This window comes from Xenopus laevis, chromosome 7L, assembly GCF_017654675.1.
Source record: "Xenopus laevis strain J_2021 chromosome 7L, Xenopus_laevis_v10.1, whole genome shotgun sequence".
Lineage (NCBI taxonomy): Eukaryota > Metazoa > Chordata > Amphibia > Anura > Pipidae > Xenopus > Xenopus laevis.
Window position 1 is genome coordinate 16,536,455 of NC_054383.1, and position 15,172 is coordinate 16,551,626.

Genomic DNA, 15,172 nt, shown 5'->3' on the forward strand with positions numbered 1-15,172 from the left:
ACACATGCCACAATTACTTTTTTTTGTTCATTTTGAAGTTTTTGAAATAAAATTTAAAATTCACATGTGAATAAACAATTGAAAATAGGTTGTTTTTTTATTTGTACTACTCTTCACTTTTCACAATTACTAAATATGTCATTTGGTAATAGATGCCTAAACTTTTGTTAAGTAGTGATGGGTGAATTTATTCACCAGGAGCAAATTTGCGGTGAATAATAAATTTGCGAAACCGCCGCGAAAATTTGCCGGTGAAAATCTGTCGGCATCCAAAACAACGGACGCCAGCGTCCAAAAACGGATGCCGGCGTCCAAGACAAGATGCCGGTGCCGTTTCGCAATTTTTTTGCCGTTTCACGAATTTTGCGAGAAATTCGCGAATTATTCGACGAAGCGAAATGCCACAGATTCTCCCATCACTATTGTTACGCATATACTAGTAGTTGATATGAATTTTCTCTGTAAGACTATAATTCAAATCTGGTTTATCCACAGATAAGAGCAAAGATGCAAACAGAGCTTCTTGCTCAGCAGCATTAATTTTACATTCTGAAAAGAAGAATAAGCCATCAAAGATGGATGAAAAGGTTTGTATCTTTAAACGTATTTACTGTCATCTGATGCAAATTTGTTTAGGGAACAAAGCTTTCATTTGTCTTTATGCCATTTTATGTGCTTCGTTATTAATAGGCGTTGAAAACAAATATACAGCCGATGAACTTTCTGCAAAATAAGTCATCCAACAATATAAACATTACAAAAAAATACAATTACTGTTGTTCTGAAGTAAACTGTGTGGAATAATTAATCACAAAAAATGGCAAAAAATAAAATGTTTGAATAAATTGTATTTCTAGGACAACTCTGTAAAGATAGAAAGTGAGGAATGCACCAATAGCGCCAATAAGCCAGTGGCTTCCAGACCCGTTCCAGGGTCACCATGGTAAGTTTGTGATAATTATTACTACCTTTATTATAAGTACAGGTATGTTATCCAGAATACCTAGGACCGAGGGCTTTCCACATATGGGGTATTTCCATAATTTTAAGTCTACTAAAAAAAATATTGAAACTTTAATCAAATGTATTATTTTGCCTCCAATAAGTATTAATTATGTCTTAGTTGGGATCAAGTACAAGGTATTTTTTTATTATTATAGAGAAAAAAGAAAATTGTTATTATTTCATTAAAATTTAACTCTGTGGGAGAAAAATAGTCAAATATTGATCTCAGTAAAATCTAAACTTTGCCAAAGGTTTGCAATTTACATTCAAAACTGAATGGAAAATAATTCCAAAATCCAAAATCATTGATGTTGTTATAATCTATCTATTGATCTATCTATCTATCTATCTATCTATCTATCTATCTATCTATCTATCTATCTATCTATCATCTCTCTCTCTCTCTCTCTCTCTCTCTCTCTCTCTCTATCTATCTATCTATCTATCTATCTATCATCTCTCTCTCTCTCTCTCTCTCTCTCTCTCTCTCTCTCTCTCTCTCTCTCTCTATCTATCTATCTATCTATCTATCTATCTATCTATCTATCTATTGATCATCTATCTATCTATCTATCTATCTATCCTCTATCTATCTATCTATCTATCTATCTATCCTCTATCTATCTATCTATCTATCTATTGATCTTCTATCTATCTATCTATCTATCTATCTATCTATCATCTATCTATCTATTGATCTACTATCTCTTCTCTCTCTCTCTCTCTCTCTCTCTCTCTCTATCTATCTATCTATAATCTTTCTACCATTATCTATCTATCTATCTATCTATCTATCTATCGCTATCTCTCTATCTAACTGTCTTTCTATTTGCCAGTAGAATAATAAAATATATTGAACGTGATAGATTTCTGAAACAGGAAGAGAAGCTTTTGTGAATTATGTATTTTGTTCTTACCACTTGTGCACCTTCATATCTAAATGTATGGGAAAATTACCTTTGTTGAGTGTTTTCACTTAACTGTAGAACATAAATGTTTTTGAACTCTGAATAATAGCATTGTCTATTGGACCCTTCAGTGATAATAAGGTTAGATTGGAAATGTGTTTACTGCCTGTTTTTTAGATAACATTACATTTTTCTATGGGTCTTGAAACATCAGTATGTAAGGTCAATGAATGCTGTTGTGCTTTGGCAGATAAAGCACAGCCATTGTGGTTGCTATGCATGCTTCAGTCATGAACAGTACAGTAGTTGCTTTAAACTGGTTTATACTGGAAATCTTTTACATGGCAATGTTTTATATTAGAGGTTTTTATAGTTAATTAAGCTTGCATTTTTAAAGCTTTAAAAAGAATGGGAAAACCACAAATCTTTAGAGATTCTTAGAAATGACCGAAATTGTCACTAAATCAGCCCCTTAATATATCATGGCAGTCACTGCACTCATGTAACCCCCAAAGCTTATAATATTTTGTAATGCAAAAGCAACAAAACCTCTTCTGCAGTATTATTTGGAATTTCACATTTCATCAAATTTTATATACATTTTTTTATCTTGAAAGCCGCTGAACCTTCTTTATAGCACATCTGATAATAAAGTTGGATTTGCATTTAAATTTCATGTACATCTAACTTTGGAGCCAAATATATGTATGAGTGAAAAAATATGTTGCAGAGACATCATAAAAAAAAATCGGTTGTACAGCTGTGATAATAAATGTAACTCAGGCAAAAATCATAAGCTACTAAATGTCATGGTTTAGCGGGTTACATATTTTGTAAGGTGATGGTTTTCGTTCACTTCTTTGAATTGTGGGTTGCAGAAGAGGATTGTGATGCCTTAAAGCATAAATATGCAACCATTATAACTGATTTTGTTGATATTCTTTACAAACTTCTATTTCGCTAGTTTAACTGTTCAAAAAGACTAGGTTACATCATGCCTATTAGGACCTCTGTTTAAGAGGACTGCCAGAGCCCAGGTTTCTGAATCCATATGTAGGTGCCCCAATGTGGGCAACAACCTATAAGGGAACACTGTTATTCAACTCCACTTTGCTGGAGACTTCATAATCTCGATTTGTAACACCAAGGGGCAGATTTACTAAGCTCGAGTGAATAGTTTGAATACAAAAATATTCGAATTTCGAAGTAATTTTTTGGGTACTTCGACCATCAAATTGGTCAAATTTGATAGAATGATTTGAAGTAAAAATCGTTTGACCATTCGATAATCGATAAGTACTGTCGCTTTAAAAAATCCTTCGACTCAATACTTCGCCAAATAAAAGCTACCGAATTGAATGTTAGCCTATTAGGACATTGTAGATAGGTTTTGGGCACTTTTTATGATCGAATAAAAATCATTCGATCGATCACTTAAAATCGTTCGAATCGTTCGATTCAAACGATTTTATTGTTCCATCGAACGATTTTTATTTGATTGTTTTATTTGATTTGCCTTAAAATCCTTCGAATTCGATATTCGAATTCAAAGGATTTTACTTCGACCCTTGATAAATCTGCCCCTAAGAGTGCTGGTGAGCAGCATTCTTATAGGGGAAGTGTCTTCTATCTGTAATTACATTAAGGGGCCGATTCACTAAAGGTCGAATATCGAGGGTTAATTAACCCTCAATATTCGACTAGGAACTAAAATCCTTCGACTTCGAATATCGAAGTCGAAGGATTTAGCGCAGATAGTTCGATCGAAGGATCAAAGGATAATTCCTTCGATCGAACGATTAAATCCTTCGAATCGAACGATTAAATCCTTCGAATCGAACGATTCGAAGGATTTAAATCCAACGATCGAAGGAACATCCTTCGATCAAAAAAAGTTAGCCAAGCCTATGGGGACATTCCCCATAGGCTAACATTGACTTCGGTAGCTTTTAGATGGCGAACTAGGGGGTCAAATTTTTTTTTAAAGAGACAGTACTTCGACTATCGAATGGTCGAATAGTCGAACGATTTTTACTTCGAATCCTTCGATAGTCGTAGTCGAAGTAGCCCATTCGATGGTCGAAGTAGCCCATTCGATGGTCGAAGTAGCCCATTCGATGGTCGAAGTAGCCCAAAAAAAACTTCGAAATTCGAAGTTTTTTAACTTCGAATCCTTCACTCGAAGTTAGTGAATCGGCCCCTAATGGTCAGCTACATTATTAGATCTGTAATTATATTTTGGCATTTTCATTGGTGAATTCTCTTGCATTTCTAATTGAGTTTTTGTTTAGTAGCATTCTCATTGGTGAACATTTTGAACCTCTTCTTAGGTTTTTGATTATCTTTAGAGAACTTGAGGGTGCCGTTGAAAAGATTTATTCAGATACCCTTTAAGAAAGAAGAAGAAAACAAAGAAGTATGGATTTAGGAAGAATTTAGGAAACCTCCATCTAAAATATTGCGTAAAGTGATTCTGTCATGAGAAACATGTTTTTCTTTTTCAAACTGTGTCAGTTAACAGTGCTCCTCCAGCAGCATTCTGCCTTGAAATTCATTTTTCAAAAGAGCAAACACATTTTTTGTACTTCCCAGGTGCCCTTGGACATCTGACTTGTGCTCTGATAAACTTCATTTACTCTTTATTGCTACACTGCAAGTTGGAGTGATATCACCCCCTCCCCCTAGCAGCCCATCAGTGAAACAATAGGAAGGTAAACAGATAATAGCTCGCTGATTCCTGCATTTCTAAAATAAAATGCTCCCATGCCCCAACTAGTGGTAGATATGAGAACAGCACTCAAAAGTAAAAAGTTTGGCTAACCTAAGTCACGATCACTTAAGTTACATTGAGTAGGAGAAACACTTTTTCCTATAATATTCTCTTAGTTCCCAAAGCACATCTTTATGTCTTACCAAAACCAGTCAAGTCCAATAATATTAGATCTAGTGAACAAATTTCACTTGAACTTGCTTATAGTTACCCTAAGGGGGTTATTTATCAAAGTCCAATTTTATCTCAATATTTTCTGCTGCAAACACAGTTTTTGTAATTGATGATCTGGGGCTGGTCTTACTAGGAATCCGCAAGAGTAGGGTGGGACGGATTCCCGAATCCGTAGGCCAGGTTTTTCAAGAGGCCCTAGGTGCTATTTAGTACACCTGATGCTGAGCAGCAGTGCTGAATGTGCGTTAAACAAACTGCTGGAGTGCTCAGCTTCAGGAGAGAAAACATTTATTTTGTGTTAGCTAGGAGACTGGATATTTCTGTTGAACTGCTATTTTTTGGTTACCTTCCCCCTGCGAGAGGAAATTGCTGCAGCCGCTGGAAAATAAATGCGGGCAGGAAGCCCTTACACTGATCCTGGTGTGTGAAGACGCCTCATTTGCAGCTTACCAGCGATTGAATCCCCACTATATATTGCATATATTGCATATATTGCAATATATGGACAAACAATTTTGTCCATAAGGCATTTTTCAGTACAGGTATAGGATCCCTTATCCGGAAACCCGATATCCAGAAAGCTCCGAATTACAGAATGGCTGTCTCCCATAGACTCCATTTTATCCAAATAATCCAAATATTTAAACATGATTTCCTTTTTCTCTGTAATAATAAAACAGAAGCTCGTACTTGATCCCAACTAAGATATAATTAATCCTTATTGGCAGCAAAACCAGCCTATTGGGTTTATTTAATGTTTAAATAAGGCAAAGATCCGTTATCCGGAAAACCCCAGGTCCCGAGCATTCTGGATAACAGGTCCCATACCTGTAGCAGTATGCACAAAATGTCTCTGTCTTAAATATATTAATAATGGGTTGAGTGCAGAGGACTCTTGTATTTGTCTATATGTATTTTGTGGACACAGCCTCATTGCACCCCCGCCTAATGGTTTTAAATATTAGTGGTGAGCACAACTTTCCCTTGTTTGTTTTATATATATATATATATATATATATATATATATATATATATATATATATATATATATATATATTCCAGAAGAGAATTTGTTTTTACAAAAGTAACAGTAGAAGTCACACTTCCCCTAAGATTATTTTTGAGCCATTAAAAACAACATACACCGGCAGTAATGAGGCGCATCATTCGGTTCTTTCCTTTTCCCAGATGCTTATAACACTGCACTTGAAAATGTTATAAATGTCTTACATTCTTCAACAAGCGTAACGTTTATGTACTCCTACAGCCTGGTATTATTGCTCGGAGTGAGATTCTGCATAATTTACAGCCCATCTTAATTGCTTTCTGCTCCGTTTGATAACAAAACTCACATGGCCAGCTGTTTTTTCCAGTGCATAAAGTATATTTCTTCTATCAGGTGGGCTACAGGCAGATCTGAGCTTTTTCTAATGCAGGTGTTTCAAATTATATTACATAATAATTGTTAGCTTTATAAAAAAGGTAACACATATCTTGGGCATGCACAAAAGGGAAGGGAAGACTCAGAGTTAATCCGAGGTACTGTTGCACTTACTAGTTGTATTACCTTTATAACAATGACAATTTCAGATTCCTTTAAATATACCTTCATTAAATATTTCATGTTAAACAGATAATTATTAGGGGCTGATTTATGAGAGTTTGTAGAACGTTCATTTCTTCAAATCCTTCTTTTTTAGAGTAAATTAACAAATTTATTCATATAGTTACTCAATCCACAATTTTTTCATAGTTTATCAAGTGTAAAAACCACAAAATCTTTCAAGGTCATGTAGAAGTCAATGGAAGTTCCCTTTTCTAGCAAAGGTCGGCCTTTCATTCATGGCTTTAGAGGTTTTCCAAGATCAAAACATTCATTGTTGTATGATTTTTTCCTTTGTTCATGAAAACTTTGGGGTTTAAGAATTTTTGTACAGGTATTTTCGTTTTTAATATGGATCTTTTAATAACTTTCAAGGCATTCCTGATTTTAGACAAATAGAGTTTAATTGTGGTTTCAAAAAGCTTTAATAACGAAAAGATTTGATCTTTAGTAAAAGGGCCTCCCAATTTCTCTCACCAAGAACCCATAATAGAATGTACCTGATATTTGGATGATTGTGAGTTTAGTGTGAGTGCAAGAGATCTGATATTCCGGTTTGCGTACAGCCAAAAGGATCAAAGGCTGGACAGTATGGGGCAGCACTTGTCAGTTCTATCTTAGATGGTAATGGTGGTGACTTGCCACCCATAATTGGTGAACTCTCATTACTAGAAAGATATTTACGTAGGCCTTTACTGGGCAAAGCAGATGTGGTACACAGATGCCAAGGAATGCATCTTATAGCAGTTAGTGATGGGCGCCAGGAGTTAATTTGCATAAAAAATGCATCAAAAATTTTGCGTAAAAAAAAAAAAACCCCAGCATCCGAAAAACAGATGCCAGCGTCAAAAATGGACACCAGCGCCCAAAAAACGGACGCCGGCGTCAAAAACGGATGCCCGTGTCAAAAACGAGATGCCAGCACCATTTTGCGAGTTTTTCACCATTTCATGAATTTCGCAAATTCGCTAATTTTTCGGCAAATTCATCCATCACTAATAGCAGTAGCAGATTTCCATAGCACATCAAAACATTTTTCCTTCGCTCACATTCATAAAGTCTCCAGTGCCATCTCTACTCTAGGATTACAACAGAACCCTAATTTTCATATGTAAATTAGAAAAAACAAAGTGGAAAGAGAACTGTGTGCTCATGGTTAAAAAAAACGTCATTTCCTTGTTTGTTTGATGAAAAGTCACGTGATTTTTTTGGATTCAACCGTGACTGGTACCTTGGTGTTTGTTCTGGGTTTTGGATACCAATAGTAACACATCCCTAGTATTGATTACAGTTTACACAATAAAGGGGGAGGCCCATTTATCAAAGGTCGAATTCATGTGAATTTTTTTTAATTATTTTTTTAATTCAAATATGCTCACAATTCGACTGGGAGGTTATTTAAGAAAAAAATAAGAATTTCTATTATTCGAGTGAATGGTTCCGACCTGAGAATTCGAAACGTATTTGATTCAAATTCGATTTGTACGAATCAATTTTTTCTCCTGAAAAAAACCTTGAATGTCAGGAAGGCTATTAACATCTCCAAATGGCTCAAATGGACCTCAGCCATTGACTTGTGAATGAACTCGACAGGTTTTTAGGTGGCAAATATTCGAATTAGAACTGTTTTCATGGTCGAGGTGTGATAAATGTCACATTCAAATTTACATTCGAATAGGGGAATTAAAATTTGAATGTGCGAATTTTGACACTAGGAAATTCTAATTGAAATTCAAATTTATTATTCGACCGTTGATAAATCTGCCCCTAAATTTGTATAGTTTAGGAAAAATATATTTACTATTTAAAACCAAGCTCATTATCTCATTTCTACTAGTTACCTTGACAGAAGATCCAAAGAGGTAGGGGGACAAGGAAATGCAGGAAACAGGAAGTTACAGCTTGCGCCCCCCCCCCCTAAAACAGTGCATTCGTGAATTGTATGGTTTTATAGTTTTCATCTTTCCACCTATCTCTCCTAAGTTAATGGATCAAGAAATAGGGGTTTAATGTTATATTTTTATTTATTTATGAGAATATATCAAATGTCTCTTACCACATGTAAACCAACCAAATTAAAAGGGTATGGATGTCTTTAGCACTATTTCTCCATGTAGGTGCAGTCCCACTCAGTGTTTATTCAAATACAGTAATTGTTATCCAGAATGCTCGGGACCTGGGGTTTTCTGGATAAGGGATCTTTCAGTAATTTGCATTACCATACCTTAAGTCTACTAAAAAAGGATTTAAACATTAAATAAACCCAATAGGCTGGTTTTGCTTCTAATGAGGATTAATTATATCTTAGTTGGGATCAAGTACAAGCTACTGTTTTATTATTACAGTGAAAAAGAGAATCATTAAAATCAAATTATTTGATTATAATGGAGTCTATGGAAGATGGCCCTTGCAGTGGTATAGGAAAGCAAAGAAAGAATTAAAATAGACTAGAATCTTTTCTTTAAAACCCCTGATATTCAAGGAAGGAATACCAGTTTATCTTGTTTTTGTCTGTACTTAACAGGTGCGTGGTTTGGACCGGAGACGACAAAGTATTTTTCTTCAACCCTACCATCCAGCTCTCTGTATGGGACAAACCCATTGACTTGAAGAACCGGATTGATATTAACAGAATGATTGAGGATCCGCCCCACAAACGCAAACTGGATACATCTACAAGTAACTAACCCCTGTGATTATTTTATTTCATTTGTTACATGACTAATGTTATGGTGACAGCATTGATGTGATTTTTGTGTATGGATCAAGATGGAAAGGGCAATTTATTTCCAGATTTCAGGTTAAAAACCTCTTTCTGTAGTAGCTTGATTGGTATGATTTTATACACATCCCTGAAAACGTCATATTTGCATAAATGTCTTATGAATTTCAAGAAATGCTCAGTTTTCATGATCACTTTATCCAGTTGCCACCCTACATATTTTATAACAATGTTCTTTTCTTAATGAAAAAAGAAAAAAGTGTTTCTCACCTAACATTATTTGTGTTATGGCCATTTCTAAGCAACTTCAGTTTCAGTTGGCCTTCATTTTTTTTATAGTTTTTGAATTATTTACCTTCTTCTGACTCTTTCCAGCTTTCAAATGACCCCATCTTAAAACAAATGCTCTTTAAGGCTACACATTTATTGTTATTGCTACTTTTTATTACTCATCTTTCTATTCAGGCCTATTCCAGTCTCTTATTCATATTAATGCATGGTTGCTAGGGTAACTTGAGCCCTAGCAATCAGACTGCTGTAAATGCAAACTGGAGAGTTGCTGAATAACACATTTGCACCCAAAGAATCAAGTGCAGATGCCGAGTCCCTGATTGATATATTGCAATATTTTCATAAATTGCATCTAATTCACTTTGTAGCAAATGTTTTACTAGATTGGCCGCAATTGTGCCTCATGTTCAGGGTCGGACTGGGGGACCTGGGGCCCACTAGGGCTACTGCCCCAGGGTCCCCCTCCAACCCCCCCCTGTTGCAGCAGCACGTGATGATGCTGGCGAATTTTCTCTGCATTTTCCCGAATTTATTCACTGACGGCGAATCGCGCGAATTTGAGAATTCGCACCTGGCGAATAAATTCGCCCATCACTATTAGTAAATATGCAATGATCAAACCAGTAGGAGGTCTGCTTGTAAATGCAGTTTTGCACAATATCATCGAGGTGTTAGTACAAAGCAAAGGTAGAGAAAAACTCGGGGGGTTGTTGGATTTCTGTTGTAGGAAGTAATTAAATCAAATTTAGCTTTGCAATATGTTTTCAGCTTTGCCATCTGTTATAGAAACAAAAAAAAACATTTTTTGGAAGATTATTCTCCAACTATAACTCAGTTTTATGGAATTCCTCGTACAGTGTGTGGAGTGAATAAATATAAAGTAATTGCAGTTTCTCCTCCTGCCTTCTGTTCTGAGTGGCTCTAAATAAATTTATATGCTGAGGAGTAGTGTTGACATAATTTTATACACAACCATGTAATCTCTATTTTTAGGGAAAAGCAAAAAACAGGGGCTTTGCTTTTAGGTCCCAAGTATCCAAGGGGTCTGTTCACGGAAGACCATAGATAAAATCATAAAGGTGATATTTTATATAATGTAACAATTGTTAGACTAGAACTTTAACTAGTAAAGCTATTGGGGAGCTGGGAGGTAAAGCACAATAACAGATGAACTATTACAGTTACAAGTTCATATTATAAAACTAGGGGTTCAATTTGTCAAATATACATGAAGAATTCACTGGAGAGCAAAGTAGTAAAAAATAATTTTTATTTTTATTTGAGATGCATGATTCTGACCACATAGTTCCTTCCTCTGGTCCAATCTGGTAACGTTGAAAATCTTAATTGGAAACACTTTGACCTCATAATAAGCTTCTTTATTGGCTGATAAATTGATAACAGAGCACAGAGGTAAATGTAATTTCATGAATACAGTGTTGCCTGAGTTTGGTAGCAATGTATTTATAAGGGATGGTGGAAGGTAGAGGAGGAAAGTAGAAGTCCTCCTTCCTGCCCCCCTGCCCAACTCTAGATGTTAAAGATAGGCAGACCGGTATTTACTGATATAGAACAGGGCTGCCTTGTGCCTCTTAGCACCAGGCTGGAAATTTGGCATAAGGGGCAGATCCCAGCCTGGCCCTGTACATAAGTGCATTTTAAATGAGCACTAAGTTGGACTTTTGCAAAGTAAATGACTCTTATAGTTAGGATATGGGGCAGATCAAGGTTGTGAATAGGACCATGATTCCTGAAGGTAGCCCTGTTGAGAGCTACAGTTACAAAGACATCTTCATAGACACTGTGCTAATGCGTAATAATAATACTCTGCAATGGCCAAAGCATTGCCACTAATGGAATACAATATGCAGAAGGAATGTGTTTTTATGCCTGTAATGGAAACACTGAGATTTGAAATACAGATCTTGTCTAAATGCTCCTGCTTGATGAAAGGAAATCCAGATGCCTGAATCATTTTCATCCCATCGAGAGTTTGCTGCCCTCTGCCTCTGATTTCTTCTAAGTAACAACATTATAGTTTATTTACACATTTGTCTCCTTTCTGTTTGATAGATGACAAAAAAGGTGGGTTGGTTCCAGAAGATGTTAGCGACGACCACAGTACTAAAACCAAACGAAATAAGTAAGTTTACATAATGTATTTCATTTTGCCTTATTATTAATTACATATAAATAACCCATCTCTGACATCTCCAAGTTCAGCACAGGAGAAAAAGGAAGGGCAGAGTCTTAAAGCAGCAGGAGGAACGTTTTTGTTCTTATTTGGAAAGTATCCTTCCAGTATAAAAAAACAAGAGGTCTCATGCCCAATGCCACACACACAGTGGGCAAAGTGCAAATATAGGTCACTTTTTTGCACTTTGCCATGCTGCTGGATCAAAATAATCCAAATAGCTGCAGGCCTCTGTATTCTGTTTCAGAGTTCAGAGACCTGTGTCTCCCTCCATTAATACAACTCTGACTGCATTCAAATGAACTGAATTAGTGAAGAAGCAGCTCCCCAGCGATCAGGGCCTTTGTGCTTGTAGGGTGGGGTACGCGCAAAGGCTTTTGGGTGATAGGAACATGTGGCCTTGGGGCACCAAAGAGGGTAATCTGGGCCTGGATGCAGACCACATCTGGACCCTGTACTTAACACCTGCCCAAAGCTATCTGCATGGAGCAGCCATTTATTTGCACCTTGCTTTGGGCATTATACATGAACCCCTTAGGGGTCATATATAATGTGGTGGGACGCAAGTGCATGCACATGCCCCTCATTTACTAGTACTTTCCCCTCCTCTGGGCTTGTTTTTTGCACAGAGCACTTTGTCAAAAACAGGCAGTGACAAGGGCACAAGATTTTTGATCTAATGCTACATGCAGAGAGCTACAACCCCCGAGGGGCTAGTAAATACACTCTGTGGTGTCTGCTCTTGCAAGATTGGTGGGTTATGCAACCCATTTCAAGAAATGTTCTAACTAATAAATAAAGACAAAGTGAAATAATTCTGGTAATCTGTATCCAATTTATACAGTGTCTAAGCTCCACAAATATAGTAAGAAAACTTTCTTGTGGAAAGAACTTCCTTTAGTTCTGAAATATTCCACAGGGATCCAGTAGGACACAGTAATTGGTCACTTAGAGGATGTAGGGCATAAGTAATGAGTTTCTAGGAAACTATCTACAAAAAAGCTGTAAAGTGTAAAATATTTCATCAGCAGTTACTGAGAGGAGCACAGCAGTTATTGATAGGTTTGCAAAAAGTTGATGTTATCATGTTTTGAGTGTATAGAATCGAACCTTTGGAGACAGAGATCAAGGCTTGACTCATTGAATTTCTAGCGAATACCATAAGAAGACTGATTACATTTAATTTTCATCATGCACATTTAAAAACAAAGCTAGTTTCAGGTAGGGAAAGTGTGTTAGTTTAGGATTGGATTCTAAATTAATTCTCTTTAGAGTTTAATATCCCTGAAGAGTATAAAATCTACGGGCTCTTACTTAAAGGAGCTTTCCAGTTTCAGTTTAGTTGATTTTTTTGAATTCCAGCTCCAGATGAGTTATACTGTCCTGTATAATTTCACTGACAATTTTTTGAAACATTGAAAAATATTTGTGAAATTTCACTAAATACTTTGGAGTCAACAGGCATTTTTCCACGTGCCGAATAGATTTACATTAATGGGCATTTCTTCTCTATGTTTTTTCTCTTGTCAATGGCCTTGAAATCAATGGGCATTTTCACTTGCATTTTTATTTCAAAATGCATTGGCGCGGATTTACAAATATTAGAACATTTTTGCAACCCCCTAAAAAATGTGAAATTCCCTGAAAATCTGTACTAAACACAAAACAATTTGATCATCCCTAGTTCATTAGGGTAAATTGTTTAATCTAAATGGTTTTCTCTCACCAAGTTTTTTCTCGCGCCAAATGCATTAATGTCATTGGGTGTTTTTTTTTATGTTTTTTGTGCACCCAATTTTTTGTCAATGGTTGCTTTTCCCACCATATTTTTTCTTGCTCCAAATGTGTTGCAGTCCTTGGGTATGAAAAAATAGTTTTTCCCCAGCTAAAATGTGGAATTGTTGAAAAATTTGTGATCCAAATTTTTCTATATAGCTTATAGATTCTTTAAAAAAATAAATATCTAGTCACCTTGTACTGTAACTTCATATCTAAGCAGGTTAAACAGCTCCATCAGCCTATTAGTATATAAATGATAAATTATAGATATGGACTCTGTGACGACAGAATGAGACATATAATTATCCGTCCACAGACAATCTTGAATCTCTCATTCATTTCCTCAGTTCTAATTATGAACACCATTAGAATGTTAGTATCACATAGAAGTAGTTGCTAATTTTATGTCATTGAGGTTAATTATGCGCTTCAGTGTGAAAGATAAATACCATAGCTGTCGAAACTTGATGGGAAAAAACATCTAGAGGGAGACAATTAATAATGAGATAAGGCTAATTCACTTTCTAAAGTTTTTTTTGTTTCTACCACAAAACAATTAAGGAAGGATTTTGTTAACATATTTGACAGTTAACACCAACGGGAACAATCTTGTAGCAGAAAAACAAAAAAGAATAAAAGTTCTATACATGATTTATTGGAATGGAGTCAAATGCATTTTTCGAGGGACCCCTGTTTGGACTAATGAAGACATGCAGTATAACTATCCTTGCTAACTATACTAGTGAATATCATAGTCATCATTATTGTTATCATCACAAGGGAAATACATCTTGAATAAATCAAGCCATGAAAACTACCTATTTTGTCATTTAATGGTACAGGTATGGGATCCATTATCTGTAAATCCAAAGCGCTGAATTACAGAAAGGGATTCTCCCATAGATCCATTTTATCCAAATAATCCACATTTTTTTTAAATATTTCCTTTTTTCTCTGTAATAATAAAACAGTACCTTGTACTTGATCCCAACTAATATATAAGTAATTCTTATTTGAAGTGAAAACCAGCCTCTTGGGTTTATTTAAGGTTTAAATGATTTCTAGAAGACTTAAGGTATGAAGATCAAAATAACAGAAATACCCCTTATTCAGAAACCTCCAGGTACATAGCATGGATAACAGGTCCCATACCTGTATGTGTGCCTAAAATCTGCACTGTACAAATCCCTTTGCATGGGGAAAGCCTCGTCCCTAAAGTTGTAGAGATTTTTTAGAAGATTTGCTGCTCTCAATGCATAGGGTACTGATGTCAATCCACCTTAATACATAGTTTATTGCGTGGAGAGGGCCCCAGTGTGTTGGCAAGGCAACTGCCAATCATGAAAGGGAAGGGGCTTGTGTTGGGTGCAGAAAGGGTCATATTTTTCTGTTCCTGTATCTATATGATTATTTTACATTCACCTACCCAATGATTAAATTCCCTAAGCAGCACATGGTCTATGGCAAGTGTAGAAGGCCTATAGCTTGGCTAAAATTAAAGAAGGTTAAAATGCAGTGAGAATCAATATTTTAAAAGGAGATACACCAGATAAAGATAATAATAATGCTGCTGTGAAGGGTGAAGGCATCTCTAGCTGCTTCTCCAATGAGAACTACTAAGTAAATGATAAAGTACATTTGCAACAGTGGAATACAAAAAAATGGAGAATGAAGTGAGGTAGAAGCCACTACTGCTGAGACTACGGTTCGAGGTAGATATAGGGGG

At 35.9% G+C, this 15,172-nt stretch overlaps 1 protein-coding gene across 1 annotated transcript in view; it reads left to right on the forward strand.

Annotated features, from left to right (window-relative positions):
• tcerg1l.L (transcription elongation regulator 1 like L homeolog) overlaps positions 1–15,172 on the forward strand; it is a 104,339-nt gene that overhangs the window by 76,587 nt on the left and 12,580 nt on the right. Inside the window, exons 6-9 of the mRNA XM_041568612.1 lie at positions 496–587; positions 858–943; positions 8,985–9,139; positions 11,547–11,616. Of these exons, the coding sequence (XP_041424546.1) occupies positions 496–587; positions 858–943; positions 8,985–9,139; positions 11,547–11,616 (403 nt within the window). The remainder of the gene's footprint in view (positions 1–495; positions 588–857; positions 944–8,984; positions 9,140–11,546; positions 11,617–15,172) is intronic.